Consider the following 19,896-nt stretch of genomic DNA (forward strand, 5'->3'; position numbering starts at 1 on the left):
ATTGACCAAACTCTAGACCACTTCTGACTCTATAAAGTAGTCCCTTTATGACTTGCACTTTGAGCTTCTCTGTCACAGTAGAGTATCATCCAGAGCTCAACTGAAATATTTTGAAATAGTTTCCTTACTTTAACATCTTGAGGCATCGGAGGCCGAACAACCTGAGCTTATTGTGTTCCAGCCCACAGTGCATTGAAAGCAATGAGAGTTTCTTCCATACAAACACAAAAGTCACCTTTCAACCACTATATTCACTAGATTTGCCTCTCTGAAACTTAATCCTCTTTAAAATAAATAAATAAATAAATAAATAAAGTTCCAGGATAATATACAGAATCTTATACAGCGATCTACAAACATCAGCCATGATGGAAGACATTATGAGCCAGGTGTGTGTGTGTGTGTGTGTGTGTGTGTGTGTCTGTCTCTCTCTCTCTCTTACTGTATAGCCTCAGCAAAACCATCAGTACGATGTGGAACAACCAGAGTGGGAGTACTGGGAACCATTCTGTCATCATCATCAAAGAAAGGCTGCTGACAACACACAGGCACATTTAGGCTAGCTGATCCACAGAAACTGAATAATATGGTCAAAGTTCACAACACACATCTCTTACCATACTGCCTATTCCAGGAGTCAGCTGAGGTCCACGTCCTGACGATGGTCTGCGCAGCTGAGAGGCCTGTCTCTGATTCACACACAGACACCATTACTGTCAGAGTGCTGCTTTCTTCTCCTCTTATATTTCCATGTAATGATTTTACCATTCACTATTAATCGGTATTATTAATCAGTCTTTGCTGATTGGCATTGTGATTTCAGGTGGCTTTATATAACACCAAATAACTGGACAGTATATGTATTAATTTGACTTACTTAAAACTCCCAGATGAATCTAAACAAAACGCTTTTGGCATCTTTCTACTAAACTCTTAATTAAACTGCATCACTCATTTAGCCGATGTGGATAACAAACCTGCCTCCTGTTCATGATAAGTAAGCTCACTCCAAATCCAAAACATATATTTTGACAATAAAAAAAAGAAATGTCTGTTAGGTTATCACCTGTGTTTGTGGGGGACCCAGCTCAGGAGCAGGAGGCTGGATGTAGAGGCGAGGTGGGAGTGGGTGTGGGGGCCTTCGTGTGTGTGGCATCCGGGGTGTGAGGGAGGATGAGGAAGGTGAGGGGGCAGAGGTTGGAGGAAGGTGTAAAGGGTCTCTAGGGTGGTTGGACTCTGATGGGGCATCACCGCTGCCTTCACCTGGAAGAGATGAGTGTGTCAGGTTGCGATTTTGAGAGAAGCATGCATGAAATGAGATGTCTGTGAAGGTTCTCAGTCATCCAGGTCATTGTAGTCAAAGGAGCTTGCAAAGAAAAGCGTCTGGACTTCTTTAAGTTGCTTGCACACGTTTCACCTCTCATCCGAGAAGCTTCTTCAGTTCTAAGGTCAAATGGTGGAGAGTCCCAGATATAAACCTAGTGGGAGAAACCCCCCACAGAGGGACAAAAGGACCCCCTGATGATCCTCTAATCGCCTGAGCCAAGGTGTGAAACTGGGTGTGGGTCCCAATCAGCCAGAGTTTCGGGTGTGTTCATTGTGAAACCTGGCCCCACCTTATCATGCGAATTCCTGAGATCAGATGGCCCAGGATGTGAGTGGGCATTAAGGCGTCTGGGGAGGGAACTCAAAACTGGATTATAGATGGCAGAAAGTTGGTGTCGTAAACCCCCACCTCTGTTCAAAGATGGTCGCTCACAGTGGACATAGATGGCTTCTTTCACTCCTCTTTCAAACCATCTGTCCTCTCTGTCCAAAATGTGAACATTGGCATCCTCGAAAGAGAGTCCTTTATCCTTAAGATGCAGATGGACTGCTGAGTCTTGTCCTGTGGAGGTGGCTCTTCTGTGTTGTGCCATGCGCTTGTGAAGTGGCTGTTTGGTCTCTCCAATGTAGATCTATAATCTATAATCCATCTATAATCCAGTTTTGAGTTCCCTCCCCAGACACCTTAATGCCCACTCACATCCTGGGCCATCTGATCTCAGGAATTCGCATGATAAGGTGGGGCCAGGTTTCACAATGAACTCACCCGAAACTCTGGCTGATTGGGACCCACACCCAGTTTCACACCTTGGCTCAGGCGATTAGAGGATCATCAGGGGGTCCTTTTGTCCCTCTGTGGGGGGTTACTCTCACTAGGTTTATATCTGGGACTCTCCACCATTTGACCTTAGAACTGAAGAAGCTTCTCGGATGAGAGGTGAAACGTCTTCAAGTAACTTAAAGAAGTCCAGACGCTTTTCTTTGCAAGCTCCTTTGACCATGAAATGAGATGTAAGCTGGCCTTGGTGCTCACCACTGGCTGTTGGCTCACTGGGGTGCTGTGAGCCTGAGGGTGCTCCACACACACTCTCCTCAGTGTTAGTGCCTTCTGTCAGTTCCTCCCGCCTCTGCTCTTCGGCCTCTCCGCTGTCCTCGTTACTTTCCTCTCCCGCTCTCATTCCGCTGTCAGCAGCATCATTGTCATCTTCTTCATCATCCTCATCCTCTTTATACTAACAGACAAAGTTAGAAATTAACACCTGCCATTAGATTAAAACTCAAAACATTTGCATAAGGTAGTGATAAGCAGCAGCACCTCATCATCTTCTTCTTCCTCCTCTTCCTCCTCCTCCTTCTCCTCTCCATCTTTACTCTCGCGGCTCTCGCTGTCGGTGTCGATCACAATCACATCTCGGATGATGGCAGAGCCCTGGGAGGACATCAGGTCAGTGGGAACGGACTGGGACACGCCCTCTTCCTCACTTTCCTTGTCGTCCCCCGATAAGACTGGGAAGCTCTGTTCTGGGAGCTCCTACATCCCAAACATAAAAATCAGGTCTTATCACACACCTTTGCAGGCCTGTTTGTGTTCATATGCAAACAATCTGACAAGACATTTCAGTTGTGTGAGCCTTTTTATTTTTTAATGTGCGCTTTATATTCCAACATCATAGCATCATGCAAGTGTTTAAGGTAAATATCCTCTGCATACCCGATTTTGAACAAGATGTGCAGAATAGATGTAAATCACACCCACTGCATGTTACAACTTACACAAGACAGCTTTTAGTCACCCATTTCAGAAATACGGTTTATAATTGTGAATTGTTCACCATGCTGTACATCTGAAATCTTAAATGTAACTTGGCAGTGGAAAGATGAACCAAAGGCCTGAATACTGTGTTTCTGAAGAAACTATCCAGAAGCAGCCTTTTCATTGGCTAGAGCTGGAAAATCAGGTAAAGTAGCTGCTTTCAAAAGCATCTCTGCATTTAGAAATCAGCAGAGATAACTAGCTATCAGCTAACGACTAACTTTAAGTTCTATGGTCATATGACAACCAACATTTACTTGAACCAGAAGAGTTGACTTGACAACAGACCTGATTATCATCTGGTGAATCCTGCCGTTCTTCATCTCTGAGCTCTCCTTCCATCTCCTCATCACCTTCCACCTGAAACACACCAAGGGCCATAGTTTGACTTACATTTATTAAACACACACAGACAACAAAACAACTGATAATGTCGTGCCAAGCTTTTGAGGTTTTGACACAACAGATTAAAATGGCTCCTACTGCAGATATCGAATAGGAAGCTCTGGACTTTTCTTCGTGACATCAGTTAAAATTCCCAGACTTTCATCAGTTTGCAAAATTCAAGTGGCCTGGAACAGGTCTGTCTTTAATCAGCATTCACACAACATAAGATACCCTAGAACTAACAGTTTAAGAATGACAGCACTTCTATTTCTAGTTTCTGGGTTTTTGTGTTTACCTGCATTGCTGCTGTTGCTTTGAGGCGTAGCTTTTTGGTGGTTGGAGGTGTGTGTGAGCTCTCGGGTCTGCTTTCTTCTTCTTCCTCCTCATCATCATCATCATCTCTGCTTCGCTTTGAAGATGCTTTAGTGGCATCACAAAAACACACCAGGACCTCAGTTAAGAATCTGACCATCAACATTTTCAGTACTATATTTAGTTTTTTTTTACTGTTGAGGTGTTTTGTGAGTAAAGTTTCAGGCTTCTCTTTCTGACCTGTTACACTCAGAGAGGAGGGGGATGAGGATGTAGATGGCCGCTCTGCCTCCACGCTGGGCCCTGCATCCTGACTGGCTGCCTGCTGCTGAGTGGGCTGAACAAACGCTGTGGCCTGAGTGCTGCTTGGCTGAGATATGGAGGTGGGTGCATTCACCATACTGGAGCTGGTAGAGTGCACAGAGGCTGATGTATTCATCAGCACTGCTAGGAGAAACACATTTCACTTTGACATATACTGACACATACTGCTTCAAAATCTCAAAGCGCATCTCCAACAGAGATCTACTTTTATTTCAGTTGTCTTCTTCTAGAAGAAAATTGTTGAATGGATGGCCTTCTTGTTCTTACCCTCTTGGCTTTCAGTCTGTGTGGTCGGCATTACTGTGGCCATAGGTGTTGGGACAGGGACAGTTGCCAGGGTAACCAAAGGACGGATGCTGGCTCGAGGCGTGGCCTTGCTGCCAGGAGAGGGACTTGGCTTGTTGCTAGGAGATGGAGTACTTGGGGTGGGTCGGATGTTGGCAGTTGGAGGCTCAGACAGAGTGGAACTGATGGAGAAAAGCGATTTGTTGTGTCTGTTCTACATTTAGAAAAGCTCTCTTTCAGGCTTTGAGAGTTCATACTGGCGTCTTTGTAATGTGGTTTTTAAGTTCATCAAACTACAGCCTCATTACGTCCACTGACTTGACATTGTATGAAACGTTTACAATCATTCAGAGCAATTTATAGTTTACCTTCCTCTGTCTTGTGCAGGACTCTTCAACGATATCTGTCTCTGGTCTGCAGACCTCGTCTGATCACCCATCTAAGGACAAACAGGTGTGTTCTTGATCATTACCACAATCACATGATGGAAATAAATTTAGCAAAGCCAAAGCAAACTAATTACAGGAAAAAATGCATTTTTTTTTTTTACTGTTGCAATTTAGACAAAAAATTATTCAATTCCTCGGGGGGAAAAAAAACAAAACACTTTCTCAAAGTTGTAAAATATTGTTTCCAGAGTATTTTTAAAACGATATTTTGAGAAATTTGCAAATACTTAAAGCATACAATTTGTAATTTTAAAAATATAACCATTTGTAAAATATCTGTATTGTTAAAACCTCAATTTTAAGACAAACAAGGTTTCACATTTGAATTTTGGAACATTTTGAAAAATAAAATATTTAAATATTCATAGAAATACTATTGTAATAACACAAAATGATGGGTTATGTTATCCATAATAAAGGCTCTATTTCTGGTGTTGGTCTAGCACAGTCAGTCACACTTTGCTTCTGTAATATTTTCATCTTAGCTTGTAAAGAAGGTTTTCTTATACCACTTTGGCTTTCTTCTTAATTTTGCGACATACAAACATGCATGCACATTAAAATAACAAATCTGAGTTTTAGCATACCTTTAGACAATTATAACAAGAAAAGGGTGAGTTTTTTCAAAACATGCTCTATGTAATGTGTGCCTTCAAGTCCATCCTGTACCTTAGCTCCACTCTGGTCCTGTGTTTCTTCTCTGGTGTCAGAGTGCGTTTGTGTCTCTCTCCGTTCCCTAAGCTCTCTGTCCAGCCGAAGAAGTCGTCCTTCATACTGAGATTTGAGGGCATTCATTCTCACCTCCAGCTCCTCTTTACTCTGCTTCAGTTCTTCTACCTCCTGACTGAGCTGCTCTTTAGCACCTGAAGGTAAAGGAAGCAAGTCACAAATTTTAGTCACGCTAAGCATATTTGCTTGTTTGTTTGGTGATATTTGTCAGCAGATTTTCATATTATAGTGTTTTTCTGAGCTCACTGTTTAGCTGGTTGATTTTGGTCTTGGCTCCCAGGAAGGCCTTCTTAGTTTTTTCCTCTTTGTCGGCCATCTGCTGTTTGAGCTGCTCCTCTCTGATTTTGCTCTCGGATAGCTAGCGAAAACATTCATAAAAAAAAAAAAACAACATCTAATTTTAATTTAGTGCGTAAAATTCAACATAAGAGACTGTGCTTGCGTTAAACGATTATGGAGGGAAATCGAACGACAGTTGGACTTGAATGTAGTTTGGAGTATGTAGGATTCTCAGATACCTCCTGTCTGAGTTTTGCAAGCTCCTCTTGTTGTGCCTGGTTTGCCTCAGCAGCTGCGGTAGCATCACTTGAGTGGACAGACTGGGAACTCTGGTTTTGGCTGGCCTGTGCGGTTCGGCTTGCTTCATTAGCTTGTTTGGCTTCAGTTAGCTGCTCCTTCAGATGTTTTATGTCTGCTTCACGCTCAACAACCGTCTGAAGGGGAGGTAAACGTGCCAAAAAGATTAAAATACCATTTTATGCAAGACATTTAAATTGCCTAAATCTTTTTCTCCAAATTTCACTGAGAAAAAAGTATTATGTTAAATAACATTTTAAAGGAAAGAAGAGGACATTAATTAACAACTCATAGTTCCTAATATAGTCTTCTTCCTCAAATTGACTACTTGCTTGGTTAGTGTTTAGACGATTACAGTAAAAAAGCAAAAAACAAACAAACTGTTCGAGTATTCAGTGTCATCACTTTGCCACTTGGGGAAAAAAGACTGCTCATGGCAAAGGTTTCCCTTCAGGTCTGTCTGGTAGAAAGGCCTTTTTAAAATAACATTGTGAAGTCTACTTTAACACAAACTAGAACCTTTTCTCACAAATAACCAAGTAGTTGTTGTAACCAAACTCTGACTGACAGTTGTTAAGTGTAAACCAAATAATCCTGTATTTACTATTGGTTTCAACTACAGTCAAAGTCAAAGTCTGGTTTTTATGTTTGTTGCTCTACCCTTTTTGGCCACACCAACACAACCTTCACTCACTACTTTAACAATTTGTCAGATTCAGTCTTCCTGCAACTTGATCTGTTTAGCACAAACGGAAAACCACGTTGTTTTTGATTGAAGACGATCACATAACACAGGTAAAAATACAAGGGGATATGACTGGCATTACTAATCCACTGAAAATTGATTGAATGATGTTGATCTCTTTCCTAACCTTCTGCAAGCTCTCCAACTGGCCTTGAAGCTCAGTCACCTGTTAGGAGGTAAGCACAGATACAGAAACTACTTGTTAGTTTACTGCAAATATGACAAAAATACTACATACTGTTAAAAGAAGAAGGCTCATCACCAAGCTGTCAGACTGCAGAAGTAAACTGTTGTGATGTAAACTGAGCCTTTTATCATACTAGGACAATATTTACACAAATATTACATGAAGATGTGAAATGTGCAAAGAATTTGTTTTGTCAAAAATAGTTTTGGTGCATATCAGCACCAGAAAAAAAAAAAAGATAACTCTTTGACATCACAGAGTTGGGGGGGTCATCACATCATCACATGACCTCACATTGTTAATAATTGTTGCTCACCTTACTCTCTGCTTGGCTCAGAGCAGTCTTGAGGCTAGAGATTTCCTGGTCGTGGCTCTGTTGGCTGGTTTGGTGGGTCTGCTGAAGCTCTTTCTGACTGGTGAGGTTCTGCTGAAGGGTTTCTTTAGCCTGCTGAAGCTCCCTTTGGAGCTGCTGAATCTGGTTCTGACGGGCTTGAGCTTGAGACTGAGCTGTTTTTAACTGGTTCTGCACCTTTAAGAAAAAATGAAGCAGGTAATGTGGTTACTGTAGGCCTATTCTCAGATACTGGCTGGGATTCTTTTAGATCTGGTGATGGAGCTCATGTGCATTAACAGTCTTTAGACCAATAGTCCAAATAAATAAAAGGTCAACCACAAATCTAGCAAATAGGTAAAATCCCTGTTCCTGCAAGAATTCTCACCTGCTGGGTGTGACTCTTAGCTTGTTGAAGCTCTTTCTGATTTTGGGTTAGTTGGTTCTGATTCTGCTGCAGTTGAGTCTGGGTCTGGGACAGCTGGGACTGGAGCTGTAGGATCAAAGACATGACAGAGCCAATGGCATGATGAATCTACACGCTATCTGCTATCTGAGCTAGCAGCTATCTGAATATGGTGTTCATTTTTCCCATCTGTGAATAAAGACTTGCAGGCAGTTTCACCTAACTTTGTCAAACCGTACCTGTGTCAGCTGGTTTTGGACCTCCTGGACCTTTTCCTTGAGCTGCTGGTTTTCCTTCTGGGCTCTTTCCAGCTCCTGCAGGGACTTCTGGGCCTGGTGAAAAACTGACAATTAAACTAAAAGAAACAGAACCACTATTGCATCTCTGTGTATCTCAATACACATAAATATCACACATAATTATGTGTGATAAATAAAACTAGGAGATATTTTTTGCTCTGAATTGACTTCAATCATTAAGTATCAAAGTTATTTGGGTGGACTGCTGATTAACTGGATAGGAATTGATCTAGATGCATAGAGCAGAACTTTTTTGTTCCAAATATCTTAAATCCCTCCATGAGCCTTTTTTTAATTTTTTGGTAAATATGATAAAAAATTAAGTTGGGAAAAAAAATAAAGACTTGCGCTGGTCATGTTTAACTTTGCTCACCTCCTCCTGTTTTTTCTGCACTTCTCCTTTCAGGGCACTCAGCTCCTCCTGGGTCTTGCTGAGCTGCTCCTGAGCTTTATTCAACTCCTGCTGTACCTCCTGGTTTGGAGCCACCTCGCTTCCTGCTTTAGTAGCTGTTTCACTGACCAGCTGGAAAAGACAAACATAAATCCCCATTGCAGTTGTTCTCCACGGTCAATGGGTCCAAACCGTTTCCACAAACCTATCGCCGCACCTTGTCATGCTGGGCTTTGAGCTCCTCGTACTGGGTTTTATAGCGTCGTCCAATCTTCTTCACCTGGGTTATGGTCTTGTTCTTCTCCACAATGTCATTGTTTTTTGTTTCCAGGTCTTTCTTCAGAGAGTCTCTTTCGGACGTCAGGCGGGCAACAGACTCTCTGAGGCCATGTAGCTGCGACTGAGCTGAATTTCCACTCGCACTGGATCTGATTCACACATAATCATCTGTGTAAGGTTATTTTTTTGGATGCATTGATCAATTTTCTACTGAGTTGCTGGAAATTAGGTTCCGATCACTTAGGCAGCAAAACTGCAAAAGTCTGGTACAAACCACACAAAAGAAACTAGAGTTGGGAAAGTACCGTTCAGTTCACCTTTGTGGCGTTAGTGTATTTAACAGGTGTAAGCCTGTGTGTGTTGCTCTACCTGGCCAGCTCAGCCTTCAGCTTGGCTGTCTCCTCAGCCAGCTGTGTGATGCGCTTCTGTTGAGCCTCTCTCTCCGTGGTGAGTTTCTGTCTCTCCTCAACATCACCGTCTTTCTGTTGGCTGATCAGTTGCTGTAAAAATCAAAATCACAAATCTTCTAAATCTTTTGCTTGCTGACTGAATGTATAAACTACTACACTATGGAGCCACTATGTTACAGAAATGAGAGAGAGAGAAAAAAAGCATTTACACATGTACTCAACCTCCTCCACAGAGTGGCATTACCTGATTTTTTGCTTTTAATCGTTTAAAGTCTTCCTCCAACAGCCTCTTGTCAGCCTGCAGGGAGCCATTCTTCTCTGACAGCACAGACAGAGAGTGATGCAGAGGGCTGATGTCTGACTGGAGTTTTGTGATCTGGTGAGACACAATGTTGGGCGTTTTAAAGCTTGCTGCATGTTTGACACCAGACTCTCTGTATTTGTATCACTTCAGCTGATGTGCACCTTTTGATTTCTGTAACTTGGCACTTTGCAAAGCTCGGTTGAAGACACAAGTATACGATCGTGTTGGTTTTTTACTGCCATTTTAATGACATTCCAGTACAGAAGCTTAGAGATATATACAATTACAGTGCGATATTGCTACAGTTTGAAAACTTGTAACTTTGTGGGGGGAAAAAAGTCATTTCTTCTGGTTTTGACTTCCTCCCTTCCTATACAAGTGCTTATGTTGTGATAATGCTCGAGCGGTGGCATCTATTGTTTAGGAGAACATAGCAGCGGCTTCTTGCCTCTTATTGACGGATATAAATAGAACTGCCTGATAATATTGCAGCAGCACAAAAAGTAACCAACGTGGTATATACTGTACACAAGAGTAGTTGCAGTAGGCTTCCAGGTATGCTGTAGTGACGATCTGTATTGTAACTGACTCCACAACATTTTGTTATAGAAATTTGCTGCAACTGCTTAAGGTGAAGTATGTCAGGTAAAGGGGGGTACGTTATTTGAACTTGTTTCCAGTAGCAGAGCCATTTCTCTTCAGCTGTTTATTATTGCAGATTGTAACGTTCAATCTTTTTTTTTTTTTGAAAATATTATGCATTGAAGATAAGTTATTTTGTCAGTTATAGCTCTTGGAGAGAAAGGTTACAGTTAGAAAAAAAGAAGATGGAACTGGCCAAGACAAACATGAAGACAAATGGTGACATGCAGTGCAGTGCAAACTCACTTTAGCCTGAGCTTGCTGCAGTTCTTGCTCCAGTTTATCTCGGTCCATTTTGAGCATCTTGTTGGTTTCTCGAAGAGCACTGATAGTCTCCATCTTCTTTAGCTGCTCTTCCTGCTGCACTAGAGTTTTTGCTGTAGCCTGACATAGAGGAAGAAACATATACAGAGAAGTAACAAACAGTATTCTCTATTATGTCCTTTGCACATTTAAAAGTCACACTAGCATCCTACTTGCTGCTTATTTTTAAAAACAAAAAACAAAAAAAACACTCTTTCTTGCTAAATCCGGTACGGACGCTCTGTACTTACAATACAAGTTTCTGAACTGACTATCAACCTCACAGTGTTCAAGAAGTTGCATAGTAACAAATTTGTGGAAGTAAAGTTTTACAAAGTATAATGAAGCTCTTCATTCTGTAGTAGATTCTCAAATATTAATCAAGGCCTCTTTTTCCTCCAAAAATAACTTGTTGTTTTGTTTTTTGAGCAAACTGATATTATTTACATTTACTCGGCTAAAGTTACAGCATTATGGTGTTTCAAGTGAGGCAAGAGGTGACTCTTACGGCAACAAAAACCAGGACCTCCCACTATATTGCTGTCACAGCTTCACTAATCTAACTAATCTACAGTCACCACACTATATACACCAGCTTTTAATTGACTACGTTATTTGATCCCAAAAGGTTGATTCTGTTCATCTGGACGTAGCGTTTTCAATGGGAGAAACATCTCATCACTCATCCAAGTGACTTCTTGGGATTTACTTACCTGGATGATTGAGCATGGATCAAGATATGTTATTTGATCAAAGGTAAAACAGATCAAACACTCCCCCAACTCATACCTGCATCTTCTCCCTCTCAGCATTTAGGGTTTCTTGTAGTTCCTTTAATTCTCTCTCTTGGTGTTCCACTTGCTGTTTGTAACGAAGAGCCTCTCCGTCAGACGCCTCACATTGCGCTATAGCGATATCCTTTTCCCGCCGCACAAACCTGCACCGCAAACGCACATTTTACACTCAGTTCTACTTTGAACAAGTAAAAGATTTATAATGAAAGAATTATTAGAATTTCATTTCATCATAAGGTGCTTCAGAGGTAACGATGTTTACATACTCTATTATAAAATAAACTGCAGTGTCAGCTATTTAAATACTTTCAATACACAATAACACAAACACTGATCAACCAGCTCGTGTTACAGTACCTGAGTATTTCTAGTATTTGCTCAGTGGTCTTTCCTTCCTCACTGAATGACAAGTCAAGCTGCTGCGGTTGCTGCTGTTGTTGTTGTTGTTGCAGCTGGCGGCTCTTAGCAGCTATTTCATCCATTTGTTCATGCAGGAGGGAATTCTGCTTTCCCAACTCCTCACAGTGACGGCTCTGATTTGACAGATCCTCCTGAATGACAGTCATAGTAAGGACTGTTACGATCATTCACAAACAGTCTTCTAATTACATTTTAATTTTCTTAAACTAAGATTCATAATGTGGTTTGTTCAACTTTATATATCTCAAACAGTTATTCAGACCTGTGTGAAAAGAGGGATGTTAGCTTGCCCGATTAAGATTATTGGGTTGTTGTTCTACCTTCAGCTTTTTCTCTGCTGTACTCCAGGCTGCAGTTTTCTCCTGCAGGAGGGAGGTGGTCTTCTTCAATTCCTCCTCTAACTCCATCTTTTGTGCTGCTCCTTGTTGGAATTTTTTCTTCAGTTCCTGTAGAGCCTCCACATCAGCAGCATGAAGCATTAGCTCCCGCTCATACTTAGCCTGTGCCTCTCCAGCTAGCTTAGTCTGACAGGAGAAGAGAAGGGGAGGGACCTTCAGTTGCATGTCAAGTGTGGTTTTCTTACTGTAGGCAAAAATTAAAAAGAAAATACTGGCAACCACCAGCGTTACCCCTCAGCCTCCTAGTAGACACACTTATGATATCATTTTCAAAATCCTACATCACCTTGTTGTCAAGTTATAAAGTCCACAAGAGTTTTGGAAAACTTACTCTGTACTTGAATCTCAGTGACCTTGACCTCAAACTCCTTCAAGAATTTCAGTAGATGCACCTATGTTATCAATTTGAAAATCTAGATAACTTCTTTTTTGAGTTATGAAATTCACAAGAATTTCTGAAAATTAGGTCAAGGTCACTGAGATTCAAGCTAATCCAAGATGTACGTTGCCTTGTTTATGAGTTGGTGGTGGGGTGATGACAATACCCCACCACCTTTTTACGGCTGAAGGGTAAAAACTGGTAGGAGTACAGTAGAAACCAAGTATATTAATCAATGCACGTGTGTGTACCTGCAGCAGACTGTCCTGCACAGCCTTCTGCTCCAGAGTTACAGCAGCAGCTGCCCTCTCCAGAGCCTCCTGTTGCTCTACCCGACTGGCCTTCAGACTGCGTTGCAGCTCACACACCTGTACAAAGAGAGTATAGGAGATTACGGTCATTGCATTATCAAGTTGTCCGTGGATCTATATGTGCCTGAACAATTGAGCTTATTCTATAATTTGCATTTTAAAAACAAATAATTGTTGGTGACTAATTTGTCATATCATTCATAATAATTATGCTCACGTGGGTCATGCAGCACAAAGTTATTAAAGTTGTGATGGTGAAGGCAAACATGGCTGGAAGCGTTACTGCTGGAGATTCAATTCCCAAAAGAGCAGCTACTTTAGTGGTGTGGAATTATTTTAGATACAAACCAGCATATACACAACAGACCAGTGCAAAAAGCCTGTAATGTCGAAGGGGGGAAATATCTCTAACTTATTTCACCTTCTTAAGCATCAGCACCCAAGCCTGTATCAGGAATGTCTGAAAGCCTGGGAGGAAAGCTCTGCAGCTAATGCTACAAACTAAAACAAAGTAAGCTAGTTCAGCATGGCATCACCAAGTCTCTCGCCAGTTGCATGACTTGATGCATTCTCAATGATCCAGGTAAGTAAATCCCAAAAGGTTGATTCTATTCACCTGGACATAGACGATATTACCCAAACTGTCACCATTTGTTTGCCAAAAGATATGATATGATTTCAAGACGGCACTCCCAGACTCATTGTTATCTGTGAATTACTATGTACTAACCACAGATTTATAGTCAAGTAGTATGACAGCCTTACCTCAGTCTGAGGCAAAGAGCAGGGGGAGAAATTAGTTTTATACTTCTTAAAGTTATTGCACTTTTTAAGGTAGTTTTCATAGAATATTTCAAGTCAATGTGTTACGTTTATTTTGTCAAATGAATAACAACCAATTTTTTCTGTATTTTGGCAAATTTATCGCTATCGTGGTAATACTCTGAAATATCGTGTTTGGGCCATATTACCCATTCCTACACCAAGTGGGTCCTCAGTTGGGTACTGATTTGGGATGCAGACGATAAAACACACGGTATAGGGATTAGTAGAAAAACCTGAATTAAGCCATCTTCAGGGCTTACTTTCCTAGTGACAATGGCATACACAATTAATCATGTGGCTGCCAGTTAATGATCATTGCCATGAGAGTAGAAATAGCTGATGCTCTGTTAAAGCATTTTTGAAAAGCACCTTATATACAAATGTGCAAATAGTTTGTGACTGCCTGGCTTATTTTTTTCACGTTTCTTGTTGCCTTTGTATTGTACGTATGGTAGAATCTTGAAGTCGACATCGAGTCAACATTTACAGCTGTGGTCAGAAGTTGACATCATGGGTGTGAATGTGATGGTAAATTTGGCATACAGCCGTAATGACGTAAAAGAAATCAACACAGGGACAAAAATTATACACACAGGCTCAAATATACAAACACTGACTTAAATGTTTTACAAAGGTTCTACAATGTATTTTAACTTGACACAGTCAAAGCCTATTTACTTCTCATTGGTCATCATGATTGACTCTAACTGCTAATTTTTCTTTGCCAGCATAAAAATGTATTTGTCTGAAATGAAAATTAGATTGACCAATATACAACAATGGGAAAGTGCCAGAAATTCAGCAAAGATCTAAGAAATTATAGATTTACACAAGTCGGGAAGGTTTAGTGGAGCAATTTCTAAACAAATGTAGATTCCAAATTTTGTTCAAATTCAAGTTATTCAGTGTGTCTTTTTCCAGACCATGGCAAACTAACACAAGAACCTCCAAGGCTCAAGCCCGGAAACTGCTGAAACACCACTGTCACGGTCCACATTGAAGCAAGTTTAATGTAGCCGTGGACTGAGTGGGTGACATCCAAGAAAGAACCCCCTAGTCCAAAATTAACACTTTCAAGCTCAACTTTGCAGCTGCCCACACAGGCACTTGTTTTTAAAGTCATTACAGATGTATGCTGTTCAATTGTTCCACTCTATTCTAAGAGATCAGTAAAAGTCTAAATTACTATAACATTTATCCCTGATAAGTGTATATATGCAAACTTATGACCACAGCACTAAGTAAACGTGTGCTTGTATCAGAACTAGAGATGGCACGATACCACTTTTTTATGTCCGATACCGATACCGATATCATAAATTTGGATATCTGCCGATACCGATATGAATCCGATATAGTGTTTTTTAATCAACAAAACTGTTTTTTAAATATCTTGCTGCATTTTGTATAAGTTCATACTCAAGTTTAAAACAACAACTACACTAAAGCTATTCTGTTATACCTGTATGCAAAAAAAAATATTTCATAGTTCAGCAATACTGATCAATCTAATAAACTTAGACCTGCACCATCCTCCCTATTCTGGTATTTTAAAGAGTACTTAGCATAAATATTAAGCAACCTAACTAATAGGGTTCCAACTCCCAGCAACAACAAAAATAAATAAATAAAAAATAGGGAACCACCCCTCACACTCCACCTCATGATGCTTAATCGACGTAATCAACCTTAATTTGATGCAGTGTGAAAAAAATGCACAGAAATCAATTATTTTTCAAGAAATATTAAATAGATTCAACATCTTTCTTCAACAAAATTGCAGACTGCACAGATGGTACCTTCCCAAAGGAAAAAGTACTATAACTTACTAGGGTATATATATTAGATTTAATAGTTACTATATACAGTAATTGACTTCTATTCATTTTACATCAAATTAAAACTTTGGGTGTCAGATAATTATTTATTAAAAGCTAGACATTTTAAATGAGAATAAGAAAGAAAAGTATGTCTTTGTGCCCCCTTTTCCCTGTTAATGCCCTATCGGCCCCCCTGGCTAAACTTTGCTAGATCCGCCCCTGCACAGTTACCAGCGTCAGCTACGTAGAAAAAGATCCTTGAGTAGAAAGTAATATTAAATAAATTCTAACAACAGCTGATCAAGCTTAAACGTGCTGCTGTTGTTCAGCCGCTGGTTTCCTCTTTCTGGTGCAAAGTGGGCCAAAAACAAACTAGAGACACGGACTCGCGACAGAAAAGCCGATCAGCTGATCGTTAAGCAGTTTCACCATTGAAGTAGCAGCAGGAGAGGCAGTCGCTTGTTAAGCTTAACACAGGAATGCTTTACAAACATTCAGAGATGGACTTACACACTTGCTTTACTTCTCTCGGGGATAACTTTGTCGGAGATGAAATGCCGGGTTGCTAGCGAAGCTCCAAATGCTATCCAGACCACCGACAGGTCCCGCATGCCACAGCCGCTCTATCACGTGATGCATACTGCTCCGACTGCTAACGTTCTGAGGTGAGTTACGGCGTGTTGCAAGTTTTGTGAGGTGCTTTCGTGATATTTAATGGATCGGATTACATTTTTTATTTTTCTCCGATATCCGATCCAGTAATTTAGGTCAGTATCGGACCGATACCGATACGTAATATCGGATCGGTCCATCTCTAATCAGAACACATGTTAAATTATAACTCACTTGTTTCTCCACTGCACCCACAGCCTTTCTTCTTTCCTCTTGCTCTTGCTGCTTCATTTTCTCCAACTCTAAAATCTTCTTCTCCAGCTGCTTCTGCACCTCTTCCGACTCTTTCAGACGAACCTCCAGAGGAGAACGTAGCTAAAGCATGAAGAAAGGTCAGTATGAGAGTATGTTAAAAGGTGCACAGAGCAAGGAAGTACAGTATTTAGTAGTATTTAGGAGCGGTACCTCCTTCTCTTTCTCTAGACTGTCTTCCAGAGTCAGCACCACGGATCTATACTGCTCTACAGAGGCATTAGCACTCTTCAGCTGCTCCTCTAATTCACTCTTTTTCTCCTCAACACTGTGCAGGAGACCTTTCACCTCTGAGAGCTCCTGCTCTGATTGGCTGGGTAGCTGGGAGGCTGCTGGGACTGGAGAGCGCACTGTGGGAGACATTACTATTGTTTTACAGCTGACTTTGAGAATACAGGTACATTAACCCTTTGTACGGCCATAATAACTTACCTCTCAACGGTGCTCGGAGGCCTACGGCCCTGGTAACTGGCGTGGTGGTGGTGCTGGAGGTGGTGGTAGCCTCAGAGGAGGTAGCAGAGGCCAGCTGGGCTTTCAGTGCTGCCACCTGCTGTTCAGAGCTACGCAGCAGCTCCCTGGTCTTCTGCTGCAGCGTGTTTTGGGTCTCCAGCTGCTTCTTAGCTTCTAACAACTGAGCCTGTAGAGCAAATGGAGGTTACAAAGGAACAAGGAATGAAACTCTTATAACACACACACACACACACACACACACACACACACACACACACACACACAGTCTATCAGTCTACTCGAGCCATGCGCTCTCCAACAACGTTTACAATGAAAGAAATAAACACAAATATTATACATACGTCCATAGTACGCCCAAGGGCATGTCTCTGTGCCACTTCCTGTTCTAGTCTGGTCTTCATCGAAGCCAGTTCTGACTCCAGTTGTTCTATCTTGTTGTTCAGATGCTGGCGTGTCTCTGTTTCTGCACGCTCCATTGTCAACTGGACATGACATCCCAAGAAAGTGAATTTAACACTTTTAAACTTTAGACATGCTTTATACCTATACTGAAGGAGAAAGAGATGACTACCAAAACAGGTGTTCAGAGTAGTCTAAAGCTTTGGTATATTTACATACACCTCATACTACGGCTGGGCCATATTATACTTCACTTTATACTTTATAATGTTAGGCAATGATAAGAAAATGACATAAAATGTGCATGCGCGGTGCCTTTGTTTTCATACGCACATGGCAGAAAAAGCATGGCGGCGACAGAAAACAAGAAGGGCAAAAGTGGATTGTTGAATGAAACAGATGAACAAGAATTGTTTTCAAAACCTGCAACTTCAGTGATGTGAAACTGGTTTGGTTTTTGTCCGTCAGATACCCACCACATTTTTTATAGAACATGCAAGTGGACCGTCGTTATTAACGTATTTTCTGCACTATAATGGGGCGACCGTGGTTCAGGGGGTTGGGAAGCTCATCTTGTAACCAGAAGGTTGCCGGTTTGATCCCCAGCTCTGTTTGTCTTAGTCATTGTGTCCTTGGGCAAGACACTTCACCTACCGCCTACTGGTGATGGCCAGAGGGGCTGATGGCGCGATATGGCAGCCTCGCTTCTGTCAGTCTGCCCCAGGGCAGCTGTGGCTACAACTGTAGCTGCCTTCACCAGTGTGTGAATGTGAGAGTGAATGAATAGTGGAATTGTAAAGCTCTTTGAGGGTCTCAAAAAGCGCTATATAAATGCAATCCATTATTATTATTATTATTATTATTATTATTATTATTATTATTATAATAAGGCACTCTTAAAAGCCTTTAATTTTCTCAAAAATGAACAGTGCACCTTAAAACCTGGTGTGCCTTATGTATGAATTCTGGTTGTGCTTACTGACCTCGAACTCATTTTATGCTCAAAAATCTGTCAAAAAATGTCTTAGTATGACTTTGGTAAGCTACGAAGCCACGCTACTTGATGGATTGTCAGAGCATAACAGCTACCGTAGTCAGGAGCCTAGCGGAGTAATACGTACTGCGCTTCAACATAATATTACCGTATTGTGTGTGTGTGTATAAGGACCCCAAAATGGCACCTGTTAAGAGATATGCGTATGAAGCACATTTTAAACTCAAGGCTATCAATCGCGCAGTAGAACATGGGAACAGAGAATTCAGCATTAATGAGTCAATGGTACAGAAGTGGAGGAAGCAAGAAGATAGACTTATCTGACTGATTTGTTTCGCTTAATGTGCCTTATAATCCCGTGCACCTTACGGTCCAAAAAATACGGACTTGACTTATTTATTTGGCACACTGCAGTTTCATATTGCAAAGCACCTCTTTTTAACTTTTGTGGATATTATACATGGTTATGCTCAGGATATGTCAGCCCATTTCCACTGAAAATGCCTTTTGGTTAAACTATCAGCAAGGAATTTGCATTTGCACTGTTACATTTTTATACAGGGAGTGCAGAATTATTAGGCAAATGAGTATTTTGTCCACATCATCCTCTTCATGCATGTTGTCTTACTCCAAGCTATATAGGCTCGAAAGCCTACTACCAATTAAGCATATTAGGTGATGTGCATCTCTGTAATGAGAAGGGGTGTGGTCTAATGACATCAACACCCTATATCAGGTGTGCATAAGTATTAGGCAACGTCCTTTCCTTTGGCAAAATGGGTCAAAAGAAGGACTTGACAGGCTCAGAAAAGTCAAAAATAGTGAGATATCTTGCAGAGGGATGCAGCAGTCTCAAGATTGCAAAGCTTCTGAAGCGTGATCATCGAACAATCAAGCGTTTCATTCAAAATAGTCAACAGGGTTGCAAGAAGCGTGTGGAAAAACCAAGGCACAAAATAACTGCCCATGAACTGAGAAAAGTCAAGCGTGCAGCTGCCAAGATGCCACTTGCCACCAGTTTGGCCATATTTCAGAGCTGCAACATCACTGGAGTGCCCAAAAGCACAAGGTGTGCAATACTCAGAGACATGGCCAAGGTAAGAAAGGCTGAAAGACGACCACCACTGAACAAGACACACAAGCTGAAACGTCAAGACTGGGCCAAGAAATATCTCAAGACTGGTTTTTCTAAGGTTTTATGGACTGATGAAATGAGAGTGAGTCTTGATGGGCCAGATGGATGGGCCCGTGGCTGGATTGGTAAAGGGCAGAGAGCTCCAGTCCGACTCAGACGCCAGCAAGGTGGAGGTGGAGTACTGGTTTGGGCTGGTATCATCAAAGATGAGCTTGTGGGGCCTTTTCGGGTTGAGGATGGAGTCAAGCTCAACTCCCAGTCCTACTGCCAGTTTCTGGAAGACACCTTCTTCAAGCAGTGGTACAGGAAGAAGTCTGCATCCTTCAAGAAAACATGATTTTCATGCAGGACAATGCTCCATCACACGCGTCCAAGTACTCCACAGCGTGGCTGGCAAGAAAGGGTATAAAAGAAGAAAAACTAATGACATGGCCACCTTGTTCACCTGATCTGAACCCCATTGAGAACCTGTGGTCCATCATCAAATGTGAGATTTACAAGGAGGGAAAACAGTACACCTCTCTGAAC

At 41.4% G+C, this 19,896-nt stretch overlaps 1 protein-coding gene across 5 annotated transcripts in view; it reads right to left on the reverse strand.

The window, feature by feature from the left end:
- LOC113009992 (nucleoprotein TPR-like) overlaps positions 1-19,896 on the reverse strand; it is a 34,545-nt gene that overhangs the window by 2,700 nt on the left and 11,949 nt on the right. For 2 of the 5 annotated variants that reach the window (XM_026148732.1, XM_026148729.1), the window contains exons 20-49: positions 17,182-17,322; positions 16,802-17,006; positions 16,523-16,719; positions 16,292-16,432; positions 12,741-12,857; positions 12,033-12,236; positions 11,650-11,843; positions 11,288-11,435; positions 10,442-10,579; positions 9,494-9,625; positions 9,209-9,339; positions 8,778-8,988; positions 8,543-8,692; positions 8,110-8,202; positions 7,853-7,957; positions 7,450-7,662; positions 7,074-7,112; positions 6,144-6,338; positions 5,872-5,983; positions 5,566-5,759; positions 4,816-4,886; positions 4,430-4,629; positions 4,079-4,285; positions 3,822-3,946; positions 3,428-3,499; positions 2,642-2,857; positions 2,360-2,558; positions 1,067-1,263; positions 618-689; positions 443-534 (exon numbers count right to left, since the gene is read on the reverse strand). In XM_026148732.1, the coding sequence (XP_026004517.1) occupies positions 443-534; positions 618-689; positions 1,067-1,263; positions 2,360-2,558; positions 2,642-2,857; positions 3,428-3,499; positions 3,822-3,946; positions 4,079-4,285; positions 4,430-4,629; positions 4,816-4,886; positions 5,566-5,759; positions 5,872-5,983; positions 6,144-6,338; positions 7,074-7,112; positions 7,450-7,662; positions 7,853-7,957; positions 8,110-8,202; positions 8,543-8,692; positions 8,778-8,988; positions 9,209-9,339; positions 9,494-9,625; positions 10,442-10,579; positions 11,288-11,435; positions 11,650-11,843; positions 12,033-12,236; positions 12,741-12,857; positions 16,292-16,432; positions 16,523-16,719; positions 16,802-17,006; positions 17,182-17,322 (4,511 nt within the window). The remainder of the gene's footprint in view (positions 1-442; positions 535-617; positions 690-1,066; positions 1,264-2,359; positions 2,559-2,641; positions 2,858-3,427; positions 3,500-3,821; positions 3,947-4,078; positions 4,286-4,429; positions 4,630-4,815; positions 4,887-5,565; positions 5,760-5,871; positions 5,984-6,143; positions 6,339-7,073; positions 7,113-7,449; positions 7,663-7,852; positions 7,958-8,109; positions 8,203-8,542; positions 8,693-8,777; positions 8,989-9,208; positions 9,340-9,493; positions 9,626-10,441; positions 10,580-11,287; positions 11,436-11,649; positions 11,844-12,032; positions 12,237-12,740; positions 12,858-16,291; positions 16,433-16,522; positions 16,720-16,801; positions 17,007-17,181; positions 17,323-19,896) is intronic. The other 3 variants (XM_026148733.1, XM_026148730.1, XM_026148731.1) reach the window with 3 other exon arrangements.

The sequence above is a fragment of the Astatotilapia calliptera genome, chromosome 18, assembly GCF_900246225.1.
Source record: "Astatotilapia calliptera chromosome 18, fAstCal1.2, whole genome shotgun sequence".
Classification (NCBI taxonomy): Eukaryota; Metazoa; Chordata; class Actinopteri; order Cichliformes; family Cichlidae; genus Astatotilapia; species Astatotilapia calliptera.